This window comes from Anopheles arabiensis, chromosome 3, assembly GCF_016920715.1.
Source record: "Anopheles arabiensis isolate DONGOLA chromosome 3, AaraD3, whole genome shotgun sequence".
In the NCBI taxonomy this organism is placed as follows: domain Eukaryota; kingdom Metazoa; phylum Arthropoda; class Insecta; order Diptera; family Culicidae; genus Anopheles; species Anopheles arabiensis.
Genome location: NC_053518.1, coordinates 1,265,694 through 1,280,911, shown reverse-complemented (window position 1 = coordinate 1,280,911; position 15,218 = coordinate 1,265,694). Strand labels below are relative to the sequence as shown.

Below are 15,218 nucleotides of genomic sequence, written 5' to 3'. Positions count from 1 at the left end.
CATAGTTGTACCTATTGGTCAAAATATTGCTGTGATTTTATAAGAAAATAAATTACATATTTCATGCACATGAAAGGAAGGGGCAATGTACTGCTCATTTCTGTTTGCCTCTAAATATATGGAAAAACGGTCGTAGCTCACTGGAAACAGCCCAAAGTGCTGCCAAATAATTGAACACAAATTAAAACATTAATGATGTTGATTTCGTATTCTATGTGAAATAAACTGATTGAATGAAACATCGAATGAAAAAGAATAACAAAACTTAATGTCGACAAAAATAAATAAAACCTGACCACTATACAACTCCAGTGTGCAACTCCCCCCCAAACCGATGGAGAATGTAACGGTATGCGTAGGGCTGGGGCGCAACTCTCCAAGTGTGTGTGTGTGAGCTGGTGGTTCGGATTGATGATTGGCGTTCAGTTTTCGTCAATTCCCATCCAAGGAGAAGGAAAGGAAAAAAAGGTCATCGTGCACCAAATCGCGCTGCGAAGCACCATAGTGAGGCTGCTGGCTCCACACGAGAAAGCTCGCGACGGCTCAGCTCCGTGCTGTGGTGAATGGTGGCCGTGTTGAGATAAATGTCTCTGCCTGGATGTGTGAGAAAGCAAAGAAGCAACGAGGGAGCAAAGGTGGAACCCGTGAAGCGGTGTGTGTTGTGCGCGTACGTTTGCTGACGACTACCTGTGCCAATAATTGTAATACTAGTAGCAAAACGGAAAACATTCGAGTGTGTTAAAGTTTCACGCTTGTACGTGCGCGCGGGGCCCCCCATTTTTCTTGCGAGACAAGTGTCTGTGGCGACGTGTACAAAAAAGTTCGCGAGCCGCCCTCTTGCTCCCCACTGAGGAGGCGAAGCTGATTTGCTTTTGGGTGCAGAGAATCGGGCTCCATTCTCCGTTCCTTCGCATTCCAAATAACAAATAGGGGGTGTGAAATGCAGTGCAGTGCGGGCGTGTGAAATTAGGCAGTGCGTGCGAGGAAAGGTGGGTGGAAAATTGGGAAGAAAACTTGTGCACACAACAAAACGACGATTCGGTGAAAAGTTTGCTAAAGGCGCAGCAGAGGTGTACTACGATTACATTTCCCCAATCGAAACATACCCACTCACATACACACACTCACATATATAAACACACATCCACAAACGCTCGCATCTGGCAAGCCCCCCCTATTCCCCCTCCACACATACACCTCAGTTTGGGAGACCCCGTTATCCGTGATGTCCCTGCCGTGTTGTAGCAAAGCTGCAGTTTCCCCGGGCTCCATCACCGTGCTCTAGTCACCGCCGAAAAACAGAAGAAGAAGAAAACAACAACAGGAAAAACGTTCCAGCGGGGGATCGTGTCATCGAAGCATCATCCCCAGGCCAATTTAATAATCATTCGGTGGAGAGAGAGAGAGAGAGAACGCGAGGAAGAGAGGGAGAGAACGTAAAAAGGGAGAAAAAGGAAAAAACAACACAACATACATACAACTAACCCCAAACTACACAAATCAGCGCAATGCAGCAACAGTGTGATAAGTAAGTGTTTGGTATTTGTGGGCAAGGGAGAGGAAGGGGGGTTTGGAGTGGTGATGGAATGTCACTGGGGGGGAGGGTAACAGTAGCTAGATCCTCTGGGGGGTGATTTTAGTAGGCGACGTATGACCAAATTTCGACCTTGGTTTCGATTGAAATGCTCTTTGTATGTGTGTGTGTGAGTGGGTGAGTGTGTAAGTGTGCGTTTTTCTTGCCAGCACTGTGTTGTGCCGTGATTACTGTTGCGTGCAGAATGAACATGTTTAGAAAAGGGGTTGAAAAAATGGGTTGCCGTGAGAAGGGAGGGAGGGTGGTTGGGTGAGGGAATGATGGAAAAGAAAGCTCTTTTGCGTTACTGCTGCACGCTAGACCCCCCCCCCACAAGAATTCATTATCTTTTTGTTGAACCGATTGTTTTTTATCTAAAGTTTGTCTGCCCTCGAGCCTGGAAGCCATTATATGAAGCTAAAGATAAAATAGCAAAGGAAGAGAACAAGAGATAACGATGAAGGTAGAGAAGGAGATAGAGAGACGGTACTATATTAGTATGAATGGAAATTGTTTACTATTTGTGTTGTTGATTTCAGCGTTATGTGTTATTTTGCTTGATCTAACAATTCGAGTTGGTGGGATAAATTCAAAGCCATATTTGTGTTATTATTTACTTAAAACCTCGGCATTGAATATTAGCGATATATTACAGTATTAGCTCTTAGCGTCCGAGGACGGTCTGGCGGTCTATGGGATGGATGCGCCGGCTCCTACAAGACCGGACAGGTTCGCATTCTCATTTGGAGCGTCCCGTCGTGGCAAGAATAAAAGTATTCAAAGTATTCTACGTTTCATGAAGAGTAGAATTTATTGAGTTACTTTCCAACATGGAGAGCGGTCGTTTACCGCTCACGAGAACTTTTTCAAAAGCTGTCACCTGGAATCCAAGGATTTTCTAACATGAAAAAAGGATATAAAAATCATTCGCCGCGAGATCCTAACCACGACAATGTTTACCTTTGGTTTTACGAGCTTCTAGACCAACATGGGGATGTAATTTCCTTGACATTACACAATAACTAATTAGAGACAGAGTGGAGTTTACCTTAGAGACCGTAGTAAATATGCCGTTGTTCGCCGTTTTGTTCCGTTTTCAATGGGTTCATTTGTACGAAGTGCAATTATAATGCAGACATAACTTTGCTCCGTTGACAATGCACAATCTTACTGCAGCAACTGCACGTTACACTGCACCCGCGGGCTTCCTATGTGTTGGGAAGGTTTATGTGCATCGGAGCATTTGAAACGCTTTGCGCTGCTCCTTGTGTGTGTGTGTAGCAAGGGTTTTTTTGTTTTGTTTTAATGGAGCATTGGCAAATCGCTGGGATATGTGCCATTTTCCATCGTTGGTTTTTATGACGATATCAATAAGGCGAAACGTTTTATGATGTTGCGATCGTTGTTAAATGGTTTACGATCTGCACTAGCACGATTAGGACGTGATGAAGGTAAACATGCTAAGCTTGTTGTTGAAACAATCAAACACATAAAACGGAACAAGATGAATCGGGTCGGCTTGTGGTCGGCTTTAAACGCTCATGTATATGCCAAATAAGCTTACTAGGTTAGGAGTCATTTGTGGCAGAGTGTGCTATCTTTATAGAACATGTGGAACGGATCGGAACGTCGGAAGGTCAGTATCTTTTTGTGTTCTGCTTTATTATCGCTCAATATGCAAATGATATTTCACACTTCTGCAAATTTAATGTTGCATTGCGATAGCGGCACCGTATCATACATGCCTGATTGGATGAAGCACCCGATGATGCGTTTGTCCTTGACTTTGAGCGATACCATCACAGCCTCATGCTACTGTACACACCAAATCAAACCAATTAGTGTCGAGAGTAATTGCCATTTCATTACAAACCCAATTACCTTCCAAATGTCTGCCAATCATATTCGATATTGCCTTCGTTTCTCTGCGCACTGCACCAAGCTTCCTCGGAACGACACATCCGGTAGGCAGGAGGTAGTGGGGGGAGTTATGGACACAAAAAAACATCAAAACGACAAAACTGGATCTATAGTTGCATTCATGCAGATGCCTATGTCCACAACCTCTGGCACACAGTGGGACGGAATGAAAGGGGTCGATTTTTTACCACACACAGCCGAGCCGAGCAGCTGCTGCAGAGAAATTCTGGGCTACGGCGGTATACACATAGTTGCAGTGACGTCAGCAAGGCGAGATAGAACTGACGACTCTGTGGTCGTCGCTGTGTGTTGCGGAATGTGTGCATTTACAAGAGATGTAACGAGAGAGAGGGAGAGAACGAAAGAGATGGCGAGTCCTTGCTGGAGACGAATCTTCCAACACTTGTCCTCCCCACATTACATCGAAAATCTGGCCTTCGTTTGCAGCTTGTTTCGGCCCCCAGGTTCGCCTACTACACTTACTGGCTGGTAGTAACCATGGGTGACAGAAAGAGAGGCCCGCAGGATGGACGGGACAGAACCAGGCGAAGGATAAACGTAATCGTAGGCATGCGCAGTAACCTTTCACATTTCTGCACGTTACTGCTGCTGCTGGTGGTGAATTTCTCGTACAAACACACACTCTCTCTCTCTCTCTCTCTGTGTCCTTCTGTGTTTTGGCAGGAAAAAGAAAGAACAACGCGGCAGGATTTGTTAGATCTCGAACTGCGCAAAGGAGCAAACAAGACAGAAGTACGCAACGTAAATCCAGAAACACGCAATGTGAGGGTCGCGCGAGTGTGTGTGTGTGTGTGCACGCTTTTCTATATTTAGTATCCCCTGTGCCTGTGGCGTCCAGGACGACGGATTCAAGTTCGTGCTGGTGCATACGATTTCCTGAAGAACAGTGGCCACTTTTGCAGATTTTACCAATCGCCAACAGAGAGGTGACACACCCGTGCAGAACGGGGAAAGGCGGGGAGGCGCAAAATTTGCACAAAAATATTGGATAAATGTCAAAGTGCGCGGGACATACGGTTCAATAGGATCAGGTGCAGTGTAATTGAAGGTTGGCGGGCAGTAAGGCTCGGCTTTCGTGCAAATGTCCTTCGAACTGAGAGATGCGGCATGAATGCGTACGAGCAAGAGAGCGATAGAGAAAAGTTAAGTTGTTTACTGAGGTGAAGAGTGTGGAAAAAGCTAGCGTTGGTATCCTTCTCATTCAAGATCGGTAAGGATTCTTATTCAGTGTGAAACGTGAATTGTTGTGCTACTGGAATGGAGTGCTTGGATCCACTTTAAAAGCTCACGACAGAATTCCAGTTGAGATTCCACATTCCAATAGGAATTCACTGTCCTGTTGGTATCACGTACTCTGCTGCTCTGCAGGTTTGTGTGAGCGTTTGATTGATATCACCATCATCACCCCTGTCCGTTATGAAATGTGGTCGTGCATGTCGTGTGCTGGTCGTGCTGACCTTGAATTAGTAAAACCGTATCATTAGGCCAGAGGCTAATCGCACTTGTTACTCGCACAGACACGCACATTGGTTTTTGTACATGTTCGTCGGTGGACGGGAGAGCATGTGGTTTTGATTTGCAAATGGTGCTACCAAGCGACCAACGGATGTTCCATATTATATCGGAGAGAATTGTCCAGGTCGTTGTGTCGTTTCTACCAAGCATACAAGGTTCGCTATACAATGTAGAATAGATGGTGGTCGAGTTTTCCTCCTTTATAAGTGGCATTTGCATCCCAAAATCGCATAAAATGCACCACCACACAGTAGTGCAGCAATAAAATGGTAAACCTTTAAAGTCATGTTCTAAGTATAACACACACACACACATAAATGCGTAACCTGACACCGGTGCAGCGAAATTAGCAAACGACCAACACGCAATAGCGCACAGCAACATTCATTCCGGCAGGTGTGTTTTTTGCAGCAAGTAGCGAGTCGTGGCCGGTACTACTAGGAGGGCCCTTCGACGGTGAAATGAGCTCAAAGGGAGGAGGGATGATTAACATGCGCAACAACTGGAAATCGCGCTACCATGACAGGCAAAGTTAACATCTTACCCTTCTGGTGGTTACGCGTGGTTGTGTGTACAAGTGAGTGGTGCTATTTTAAGGCAAAAATGTAAAAACCACAACAATTTGCTTACTTTTGCGCGATCCACACCGAACAGTTGGGAACAGTTCAGCAGCGTCTACGGCAATGGTCCTGCTGTAAGCTAAAGACCAATAGTATTTGATTGCAATCCTTCTAAGGTGTGAGGAATTAGTCGAACAAAAGATGGCTCTGTCTTGAAGAAAGAAAAGAAAAAAACATCCCGATTTGTAATCCAATAGAAACGCTTTGCTTTTACGGCTAAACCAACATGATGTACCAGAGAATGGGTAAACATTTGTTCAATTTAGAAACAACTGCTCACCGAAGCCAAAGCTTTCAGGTGGTGCGGCCCTTTTCTTAGCGAATTCTTCTGCTGTTGCTTCTTCTTCTTCCCGTCCCTCCGTTCGTGCCTAAGTCGCGATCTGTTGTTCCGGTTGGCAGACCACCAGCCGCGTGGTGTGTGTGGTGAGCTATGAGCGCTTTCCGCTTTGCTGCCACGGCTCTACTACACGTGATGATGATGATGATGATCGCATCTCCCTCTCGCCGAAAGACGGACCGGGAAAGCGCCGGGGCATGTCGGATGCGTGCGACGGCGTTGCCTGGGTTTTGTGCGATTTCATCTGGCTCTGAGACTTCAGTAGAAACTGCTCGCGTTTTAATTAAAAGTGTAATGAAAAGCTACAAATCGAAAATTGTTTTTTATTGGAAAGAACAAAAAAAAGAGATAATTGAGGGGCCTGAAGGGAAGTGCGGGTCTATTACATTTAGATAGTGTTCTTACTAAAGCGTAGGGCGTCAGACGAAAAACGAATGCATTTGCTTGATATATGCAGCATTAATATGAGCTTTACGGAGCTTTGTTTGTATTAAAATCAATTCTGAACGAATCAAATAGCAAAACAGGTCTTTGAAATATCGCCTAATATTCATCACCAATCCAAAATTCGATTATTTCACATTTATTTTCGGGCTGTGAATGAACAGTGTGTCGGCGCTTTAAAAACAAAGGCGCTCTTACGCAATTCCAACATGTGCGCCGGTCGGCCATACTATTATTATTATTATTAGAGAGGGAAGTGGCGGATGAGGGAGGAGGGTTTGGGTGGTGGTGGTTAATGTTGGATATTATAGCCACACCACACATCATGTCTCAGCTAGCTCGATGACGGGTTTTCTCGAGTTCTCTTTTTCTCTCTCTCTCTCTCTTTCTCTCTTTCTCTCTATCTCTCTATCTTTCTCTCATTCCCCTTACTGCCCTCTCTATCTCTCTAGTTCGATCTATTGCGAGGTTCAACTACCCCATCAGCATGCTTTTCCGAGGAACGCGAATCACATGCCTCCTCCCCCTCCCCCCGTTCTCTCTCGCGTTGGCCTCATTCAAAAAAGTGGTGGTACGGAATGCAGTACACGACTTTGCGGCTTTCCTTTGCGCGTTTGTGTGTTCGTCTGTCTGTGCATGTGTGTGTGTGTTAGAGCACGATTGTTTGTGTTTGCGATCGCGATCTTTGCGGTAGGGTTTCTATTACGTGTGAGCTTTCGAGCGCCCCTAAAGCTTTGCGGCGCAAAAATGGGACGCTGGAATCAAATCGTGATGAATCGGCTGGTGACAGCATAACGGAGGCAAGCAAGCAGCTGTAATCTTTTCTGTAACATCTATTTCGGGAAATATGATATAATATTATCGTACTGTACTAGAGGGTTTCAAAAGCTTTTTCAAAGCAGAAATAAAATTGATTTAAGCAAACATGCGTTCATGCGTTTTGCTGGTCTCTTGTTATTGGCAACGGGCACATGACGCCTTGCTGCACCTTTTTGATGAATAGAGCCAAAGGCTGCGCGGTGCTGACATCAAACGATCAATAGATCAATGATCGCCGGCGTCCCTGAGTTGAAATCTATTGCGACCGTTAAACACAGCCGTTAAAGTTGTGCTACGAACCGCGCAACAACGTTGGTGAAGGTTCGCAACAGAACACGCTAGTCGTGTCAAATTCGAATGAGATTTGTTTTATGTGAGTGTGTGTGTGTTTGTGTGTGTTTGGCTCTTAAAGACCCTGTGCCTCTTCTTAAAGCTAAACTCCCCCACCTGGACACTGCGACCGGTTCCCGGGCAATGCACTGTGTGGCACAGTGTGTGCAACCTTGCTTTCGCCCAGCTTTCAGGGCGAGTGGGGTGGTGCAGGAGGCGGGTGGGTGGGTGGGTTTACTGCGCTTATGCCATTTGATGTCTGACGCGCAGAACGCGCGGCGGGCCGCGCGGCGCACGCGGATTTGCGTAGAAGAGCGCGCGCACAGTGTGGAGAGGGGAACCGGGGCAAGGCTTTGCGTAATAGTTTATTGAACCGAAACCGTTTGTTTTTACTGCCCTTTTGCTTTGTGTGTTGTTTGGTGTTGTTGGAATGGTGGGTTGGGGGGTGGGTGGGGAAGTGGGTTAGGGGGTGGTGGTAGCTTAGAAAGAGTTTGTGTTGAACACACACACACACAGCGAGGTTGGAGCATTAAAAAAACCGGCAAAACTAACCCGTTTGGTTGTTCATTACAGCCACACTTACAGTTTTCCACCACCATTTTTCGGTGGCTGTTTCGTGTGCTGCGAATGGGCCAAAAAGCTGCAGCAGTATGTGTGAGTGTGTGTTTTGATTTGTAATGGCATTTTGTGTGTGTGATGTGTTTGTTGTGTTCGATTTTATTTAAGTCGCAGTTTTATTGCAGCTCAACGGCAACTCACTCACCGCGTTAGCGAACCGAGCGGGGCTTTTGCGTATTAGAAGGCACTTAAAATGGAGTTGAATGGGGTTTGATGGATGGAATTACTATTTCTTCTTCTTAAAAATAGGACAATGTGTGTTCTTGCTTCAGTATGAATGATATTGAACACGTGCATGTAGTTTGAACACTATTCCACATTCAAGCAATCGTCACACATATCAAAAGCTGTCTGGATATTTAATGTTTGCATATACTGCGCAATAAGGTACTTCAGTAATTGACAAAAAACAAACGCTCCATAAAAAGCGAACGTTAAAGATCACCTGCGGCTGCTTAACACCTTAAAAGGCCACGAAAATGGATGAACCTCGGTCGTGTTTACAGCTGGCGAGGAGAGATGTGCGCTGCTTTCGATCGTAGATTTCTTCTGACCTTAAACTAACCGCTGCTGCTGCATCATCATCAGCAGAGAACGGAGTGGATGATGTAAAAAAAAAACCCCTCCAAATGGGGACGGCGGACGACCGGGGTTGGTGGAAGAATAAATTGCGTCTTGCCATGCTAATATTTGGTTGGCATTAAAATTCGTATAAATATTAATGGATCGCGTGCAGACTGGAGAAGAAGACGCAATTCTTTGGCTATCTGTGTGTGTGTGTGAGAGCTGGGTGGAGGTTGAGTTTGTTTTGATTTTTGGCACCACGATTCGCCGAGATTTTCGTGTGTGTGTGTTGGTGAAAAAGCTTTAAAATTCTCAGAAGCAATATAAAAGCTTTCAAGTACTCGAAGGGGGTAGGTAGACATGTTGGGTAGGAAATGGGGCGGGTCGTCCATGCTGTTTATGTATTGCAGCATCGCGACCGGGTAACGGTATCATCATCTGTCTGTGCCATCATCATTCTCTTCCCATCTCACAATACCCACGCCGCATTTGACGGCGTTGATTTTGTGTATCATAATTTCGACCGGAGCAATGAATTGTGCTGTGTAATTGGCCTTCAACCGGTGGCATGATTCTGATGGGAGAGAAGAAAGTTTGGTGGGACTGCGGGCAGACGGCAGAAGGAAGAGAAATGTGAAGAGAGGGGCGCAACGCAACGTGGTGATGAATTAATAAAAGCCAACGGCATCGGAAGAAATTGTTTACTGCTGCTGTGTCAGTCCCGAACGATCACCTCGGTCCCACGGTCACCGAGTTAAAGCGAGTAAATGCTCATTCACAGCCGCCGTAGGAGAAGAAGGGTTCAAAGAAGAAGCTGGAAGACACGGGGCAGAAGGTACACGAACGGTTTTGGGGCGATGTTGGGGTTACTATGGGAAGATGGAATTAATTTGTGACTTTAAATAGGCTCATTCATTAGCGTTTCAATGGGAGGCAAATTATCAGGGCTTTGATGGCGAAAGGACAGAAAGAGAGAGCATATTCGAAGAAGAGCAGCTTGGTGATGAAATTAGTGATAAACTTTTCTTTCGCTGGGGAAGATAAGCTTCTAGATGGAGCAGAAAGTGTAAATGAGAAGAGTCGTTAGTGTAATCGATAACTGTGTATCATGCCTGGCCTGTCAATGGGAAGTACACGATCGTTGAGAATCTGAGAATTGGAAGGCAAATTGAGCTTGAATAGCAATGAGTTTATAAGATTTTTTTGATTTTTTTTAAATCATTATTCTATGTTCTTTTCCCGTTTCAGGTGCTAAAACAAATACAATATAAACACACCACCGACGAACGAATCAGCAAACGAACGGAACCGGATGTCGTTCGGTATGAATGATCTGCATATATACTACTGAAGAACATTTCTGCGGCTCCAGGCATTTACTGCTATCTGCCCTCCAGAGATTGATCAACATTTCATCATAAAACATTAAGGCAAAGCGAAAATCTGTGATATTTCCCACTGCTGGGATCATCCTCTCCTTTGGGCACGAGCGTGTGCGTGTGTGTCTCTGTGGGACCGACGCACGGTGTGCCTACGGGCATTAAAACTCCGTCCTAAGAGGTAAGGCACATGGCTCGAGTTGCCACACCGAGTGCAACTGAACTAAGTCTAACGCATTGCTCTTGCTTGCTCGCTTTACCATTCCAGGGTGCAAAAGGTGCTTCATCTCCCTGCCAACAAAACTTAAGTTTAGATTTGAATTTGCGTTGTACGTGAGAGCGCCCCTGAGATCGAAAAGCTGGTGGTACGATCGTGAGAGCAAGACGTGCCGGTGTGACGTACCTGCCACCTATCATGTGAGCGCGCATTAAAACGGGATAGCGCGTCGTTTGACAGGATCTGGCATCCTTCATTGTGCATCCGTGTTTCCGGTGACGACAAGCAGGATGCAAGGAAACACCAAAACAGATAATAATTACATTACACATGAACCATCGCAAGTACAATAACAGACAACTGAACAATTTGTAGAAAACCATTTCTGTGCAAAAAGGCATAAAAAGTGGGGAAGGAGGAGTTTTGACAAACGGAGGCTAAGCAAGGGCAAAAGTGAAACGTATTCTTTGCACAAAAAATCTTCCATTTGGAAATTGATTGAATGTGGATAGGGTGGAAACATCTTAGCCCATGCAAGCCCTACTCAGCATTACAATCAATCAGTGTGTGTAAGCGGTCGTAGTGTTTTAGTGTAAAGTGAACTGATTCTTACAGTTGTGCGAATGCGGACGTACGTTGGACGAGATCCTCGCATTTTAGAACTCTCATAACTGATCAGTTCGCTTGTCCTGTGCGTGTGTGTGTGTATCCTGTGTATTTGAGCAATATTAGGCGGTGAAACCTATGGTTTATTTACTGAGTGGTGGATGCATGCGTTAGGAGAGAAACAGAAACTCAGCTTTAACGAAAAATTCGTGTTTCAAGCCATCGGTTAATAATGCGTGTGTTAGTGGATAAGCGTAGCAAGTGAACCATTCCTAGAATGGTTGGCAAAAGTGTGCGGCATTGCGGTACGTGAAACAAAACAAAACAAAACAAACAGAAACATTGTAGCGCTAAACTGAATCAATCTTTCTGCTCCACCGACAAAGAGAACAAGACTGTCCTCTCTCTAGCATAAGCGCTCATATGTTAGCATGTTCTCGTGAGGTGATTTATGGTAGCAAGTCAAACAAAAGTATAACGTCCTAGACATATCCATATCTCCCGACTGCTGAAGGTGGAGTTTGAGAGCAGTTTTGCGGGGGGGTACGACATCGATTCTCCCAGTGTATGTTTGCGGAAAGCTGCGTGCTTTTTTAAAAATATTCCCAACTCGTAACAGTATTTCACGCAAACGGGATATTAATAAGCACAAAGGAGGAGGGCTGCTACACTGTGACAGTCTACGGGTTTAGATCGACTACCGCCGAGGTGCACAAACTGCAGTCGAGTGCAAGATTGGAGAGAGTGGATTGCAAGCGGTTGCTCGGAAAGGATGCGAGCATCACCTGGACCAAGTGGGGCGGCACCAACATTCGAGGAAGTCTGAAGTGATAGCTTTTTATGTTCGAACACATTAGTCAAACGTAGAGGAAAGCATCGCTCGGTGCTGTTAAAACAACGAGCATACTAAATAATCTCACAGTTTCCGTCAGCTGATCAGCAGCGCAGAGGCTAAACATTCGGCATTGGAGTTAATTTATCGACACAAGGTGACAAGATTTTAGCGTGATTGCCGAAGCTAACGAATACGCCATACGTACACGTTCCCGGCCTGAAAGACGAAGAGAGAACAACGCTGGCCGTTCATAGCTCACATTGCGCCGTTACTTTCGTGAGATGTGATTTTCTTGATTACCTGACTAACCGTTAACGTGTTAGCAATAATTTTAAAAGTATTTGTACGACAAGCGAAGGAGTGACGTTAAGGGCAGAGCCATCGTCTCCTTTTCGTAATCCAATCAAAGCGAAACTATCAAAAAAGGGCCATACACCAGCGAGAAATTGGTTCTTCATTTGGACAATTTGACGAACAATTTATACTAAGCACAAAGTCGAAACACGAGACGCTGCACGAGACGAAAATAATGTTCGATACTGACCAAACGATAGAACGTAAGCAAACTCTGGAATCATCATTTGTTACACAGCATGAGAGCGTGCGCGTGAACCATTCTTCTTACCATCACAACATGTCAACAAAGCAACAGCAGCAGCAGCAGCGACACAGTCTTTACACACCATTTGACGAATTGCTGCGTTTAACAGAGCGAATGAGAATGCTCGAGTCTCAAGGAAGCAGCCGGATTGGGTCCGGTCGGCTCTGCGGTGGTGGAGAGAGCTCCCTGAACGGAGGTGCCTGGGGCTCGCCGCCGGGTGCAGGGTCTAACGCCGTCGGGGGCGGTGTTTCTGGCTGGAGTGCGACAGCGGTCGGTAGCTCGCAGCAGGCCGCCCAGCAACAGTCGTGGAACAGTGGACAGGCGGGTATGCCACCACCTGTTGGTCCGCCGGGCAGTGGTCCGAGACAGGAGCTGCTGGGAAAGTCGGGCGTTGGCAACAGTGGCCCACCAATGGTTGTCGGCAGCAATGCAGGAAGCGGACAGAGCGGTACGGGTGGCTGGAATCAAGTGGTAAATCCTAACAAGCAGTCCACGTCACAAGCTATGGGCCAGCAGCAACAGCAGCAGCAACAGCAACAGCAACAAGGTGCAAATCAGCAGAACTCTGGACCAAACTCTAATCAATCTCAGTCCAGCAGCGGAAATCAGGCCGCCGGAGGTAATCAAGGTGGAGCTGCTGGCGGAAGTGGCGTAGGAGGTGCTGCAGCTGCTATGGCTGCAGGTAATGGAGGCGCAGGTGGTGCCGCGGTTAGCGGTATGGCGGCCACACCATCCGCCAAGCTGGAACATCTGAACTCGATGCGCGAGGCGCTGTTCGCACAAGATGGCTGGGGCTGTCAGCACGTCAACCAGGACACGCAGTGGGATGTGCCGATTTCACCCGAACCGAGTACTAAACCCGATCCCTCCCTGAAGGCTACGGTCAACAATGGGACGGAGCTGTGGGAGACCAACTTGCGCAACGGTGGCCAGCCGCCGGTACAGGCGCCGTCACAGAAAACACCTTGGGGTCCGCAAAGCCACCACGGTGGCACTTGGGGCGTGGATGATGAGAGCAGCGGTGAGGCAAGCAACGTATGGACTGGTGCGCCTGGGGCTCCGGGAGGGGCCAGCATGGTGGCCGGTGCACTGGCCGGAACGGCTGGAGGTCCTCCGCCAGTAGGCGGCAATCCTGGCGCGTTAGTTGCCGGACAGGTGGGACCAGTGGGCAGCGGTAGCGGTGGAATGTGGCAGGCGGGCGGAGGAAGTCTGCCCGGGGCCGGTGGCGGAATTGCTCCCCCCAAGAAGGACAATGATTGGGGCAGTGGAACGGGAGGTATTGGAGCGACCGGAGGTGGCGGAGGCGGCGGTTGGGGAGAGCCCCGAGGAAATGTCGGAGGTGGAGGTGCGGTTGGTGGAGCTGGTGCGCCGAATACGGGCGTTCCGCCTCACCTGGCATCGCAGCTAGAAGGATTACCAAACGTTGACATTCGAAGCATGCGTCCGCCAGGGGCTGGCGGGATTGATCAAAGCCGCGAATTCCGTGGCGATCCGCGTGGCATCTCTGGTCGGCTGAGCGGATCTACGACGGGCATGCTGGACCATTATCCGATGGGCAAGATGCCTCCACCGGGTGCCATGTCCTCGGGCGCATCAGCAATCGGTGCCGGCGGTAACAACCAGTGGCCCCTTGGTGGCGGTGGAGGTGGTGGTGGTGGTGGCGGCGTCGGTGGAGCAGCCAATGGAGGCCCAGTGGGTGGGGGTGTTCCATCTAGTATGCCTCCCACGAAGTCGGTGTCCGGTGGATGGGACGATAACTCTCCGCCGGCTGTACGCCGCAACCCGAACATTGACGATGGCACTGCATTGTGGGCCTCTGGCGGACCTGGCAGTGGTGGTGGAGGTGGTGTTGGTACCGGCCGAGCCACAGGCACTGTATCCGATGGCCAAATGGTCGGTAGAAATGGTCGCAACGGTCCGTTGGGAGGAATGAGCTCCGGTCCGATTGGTGGCGGTCCTTCAGGTGGCCCGGGTGGCCTGGGAGGCGGTCCACGAATGGTCGGCTCCGGACCGGCCGGCAATGCGATGAAAGCGGACAGCAGCAACATGTGGATGACCGGACATGGAGCGGGAGTGGGAGGCTCACGAAACGGTTCCTGGGATGATCCCACCATCGGTGGCACTGGAGGCAACAACTGGGACGATAAGCCAACCGGTGGATCAAGCGGCCCGCTCGGCGGTGGTGCTTCGTGGATGGATGGACCGGGTACGGCAGCACCCGGTGCTGGCCTTCCTGGGGCTGGCAATCAATCGTGGAACGCAAACAAAAAGCCACTTGGTGGAGGCGGCGGCGGTGGAGCCGTGTGGCCCGATTCATCGTCCGGCGCCGATCTGATCGGCAATGACTGGGGCGTAGGGGGAGGCAAGATGACGAACAAACCCCCACACGGACCGCTCGAGATCATCCGCAGCAGCAAGCAGTACCGCATTCTGTGCGAGATGGGCTACAAGAAGGAAGATGTGGAGTATGCACTGCGGGCCGCTAACATGGCGCTGGAGGAAGCGGTCGATTTGCTGCAGCGCAATGGCTCGCTGCCAAATGTAACCGGTATGGGCAATGCTGCCGGTGGAGGAGACTGGAGAAGAGACGATGCACACGCTCAGCTGGGCGGCGGTGGCACTGGTGGCAGCAACGTTGGAGGAGGTAGTGGAGTCTTTGAACCACCGTTCGGTAATCGTTACTTGGGAAGCGGTGGCGGCGGCGCAGGAGGAGGAGCTGGCAATGGTGGCGGTGGCAGTGGACATTCTTTACATTTCCAGCAGGTAAGTTTTACTGTTGCAGCTTACCGTTAGGCTTAAAATGTGGGTAACGTGTGTGG

General features: G+C 48.3%; 1 protein-coding gene and 1 long non-coding RNA gene across 4 annotated transcripts in view; one reads left to right on the top strand and one right to left on the bottom strand.

The window, feature by feature from the left end:
* The first annotated feature begins 365 nt into the window (after positions 1-365).
* Positions 366-15,218, top strand: part of LOC120904474 (protein Gawky-like) — a 35,616-nt gene continuing 20,763 nt past the window's right edge. Inside the window, exons 1-3 of one of the 3 annotated variants that reach the window (XM_040314482.1) lie at positions 366-667; positions 10,010-10,321; positions 10,409-15,162. In XM_040314482.1, coding sequence (XP_040170416.1) covers positions 12,328-15,162 — 2,835 coding nt within the window. In that variant the 5' untranslated portion in view covers positions 366-667; positions 10,010-10,321; positions 10,409-12,327. Of the gene's footprint in view, positions 1,529-4,324; positions 4,725-10,009; positions 10,322-10,408; positions 15,163-15,218 lie in introns of those variants that run through there. The other 2 variants (XM_040314479.1, XM_040314481.1) reach the window with 2 other exon arrangements.
* Positions 6,450-15,218, bottom strand: part of LOC120904476 — a 34,234-nt gene continuing 25,465 nt past the window's right edge. Inside the window, exon 3 of the long non-coding RNA XR_005739766.1 lies at positions 6,450-6,580. This is a non-coding gene — a long non-coding RNA (uncharacterized LOC120904476). The remainder of the gene's footprint in view (positions 6,581-15,218) is intronic.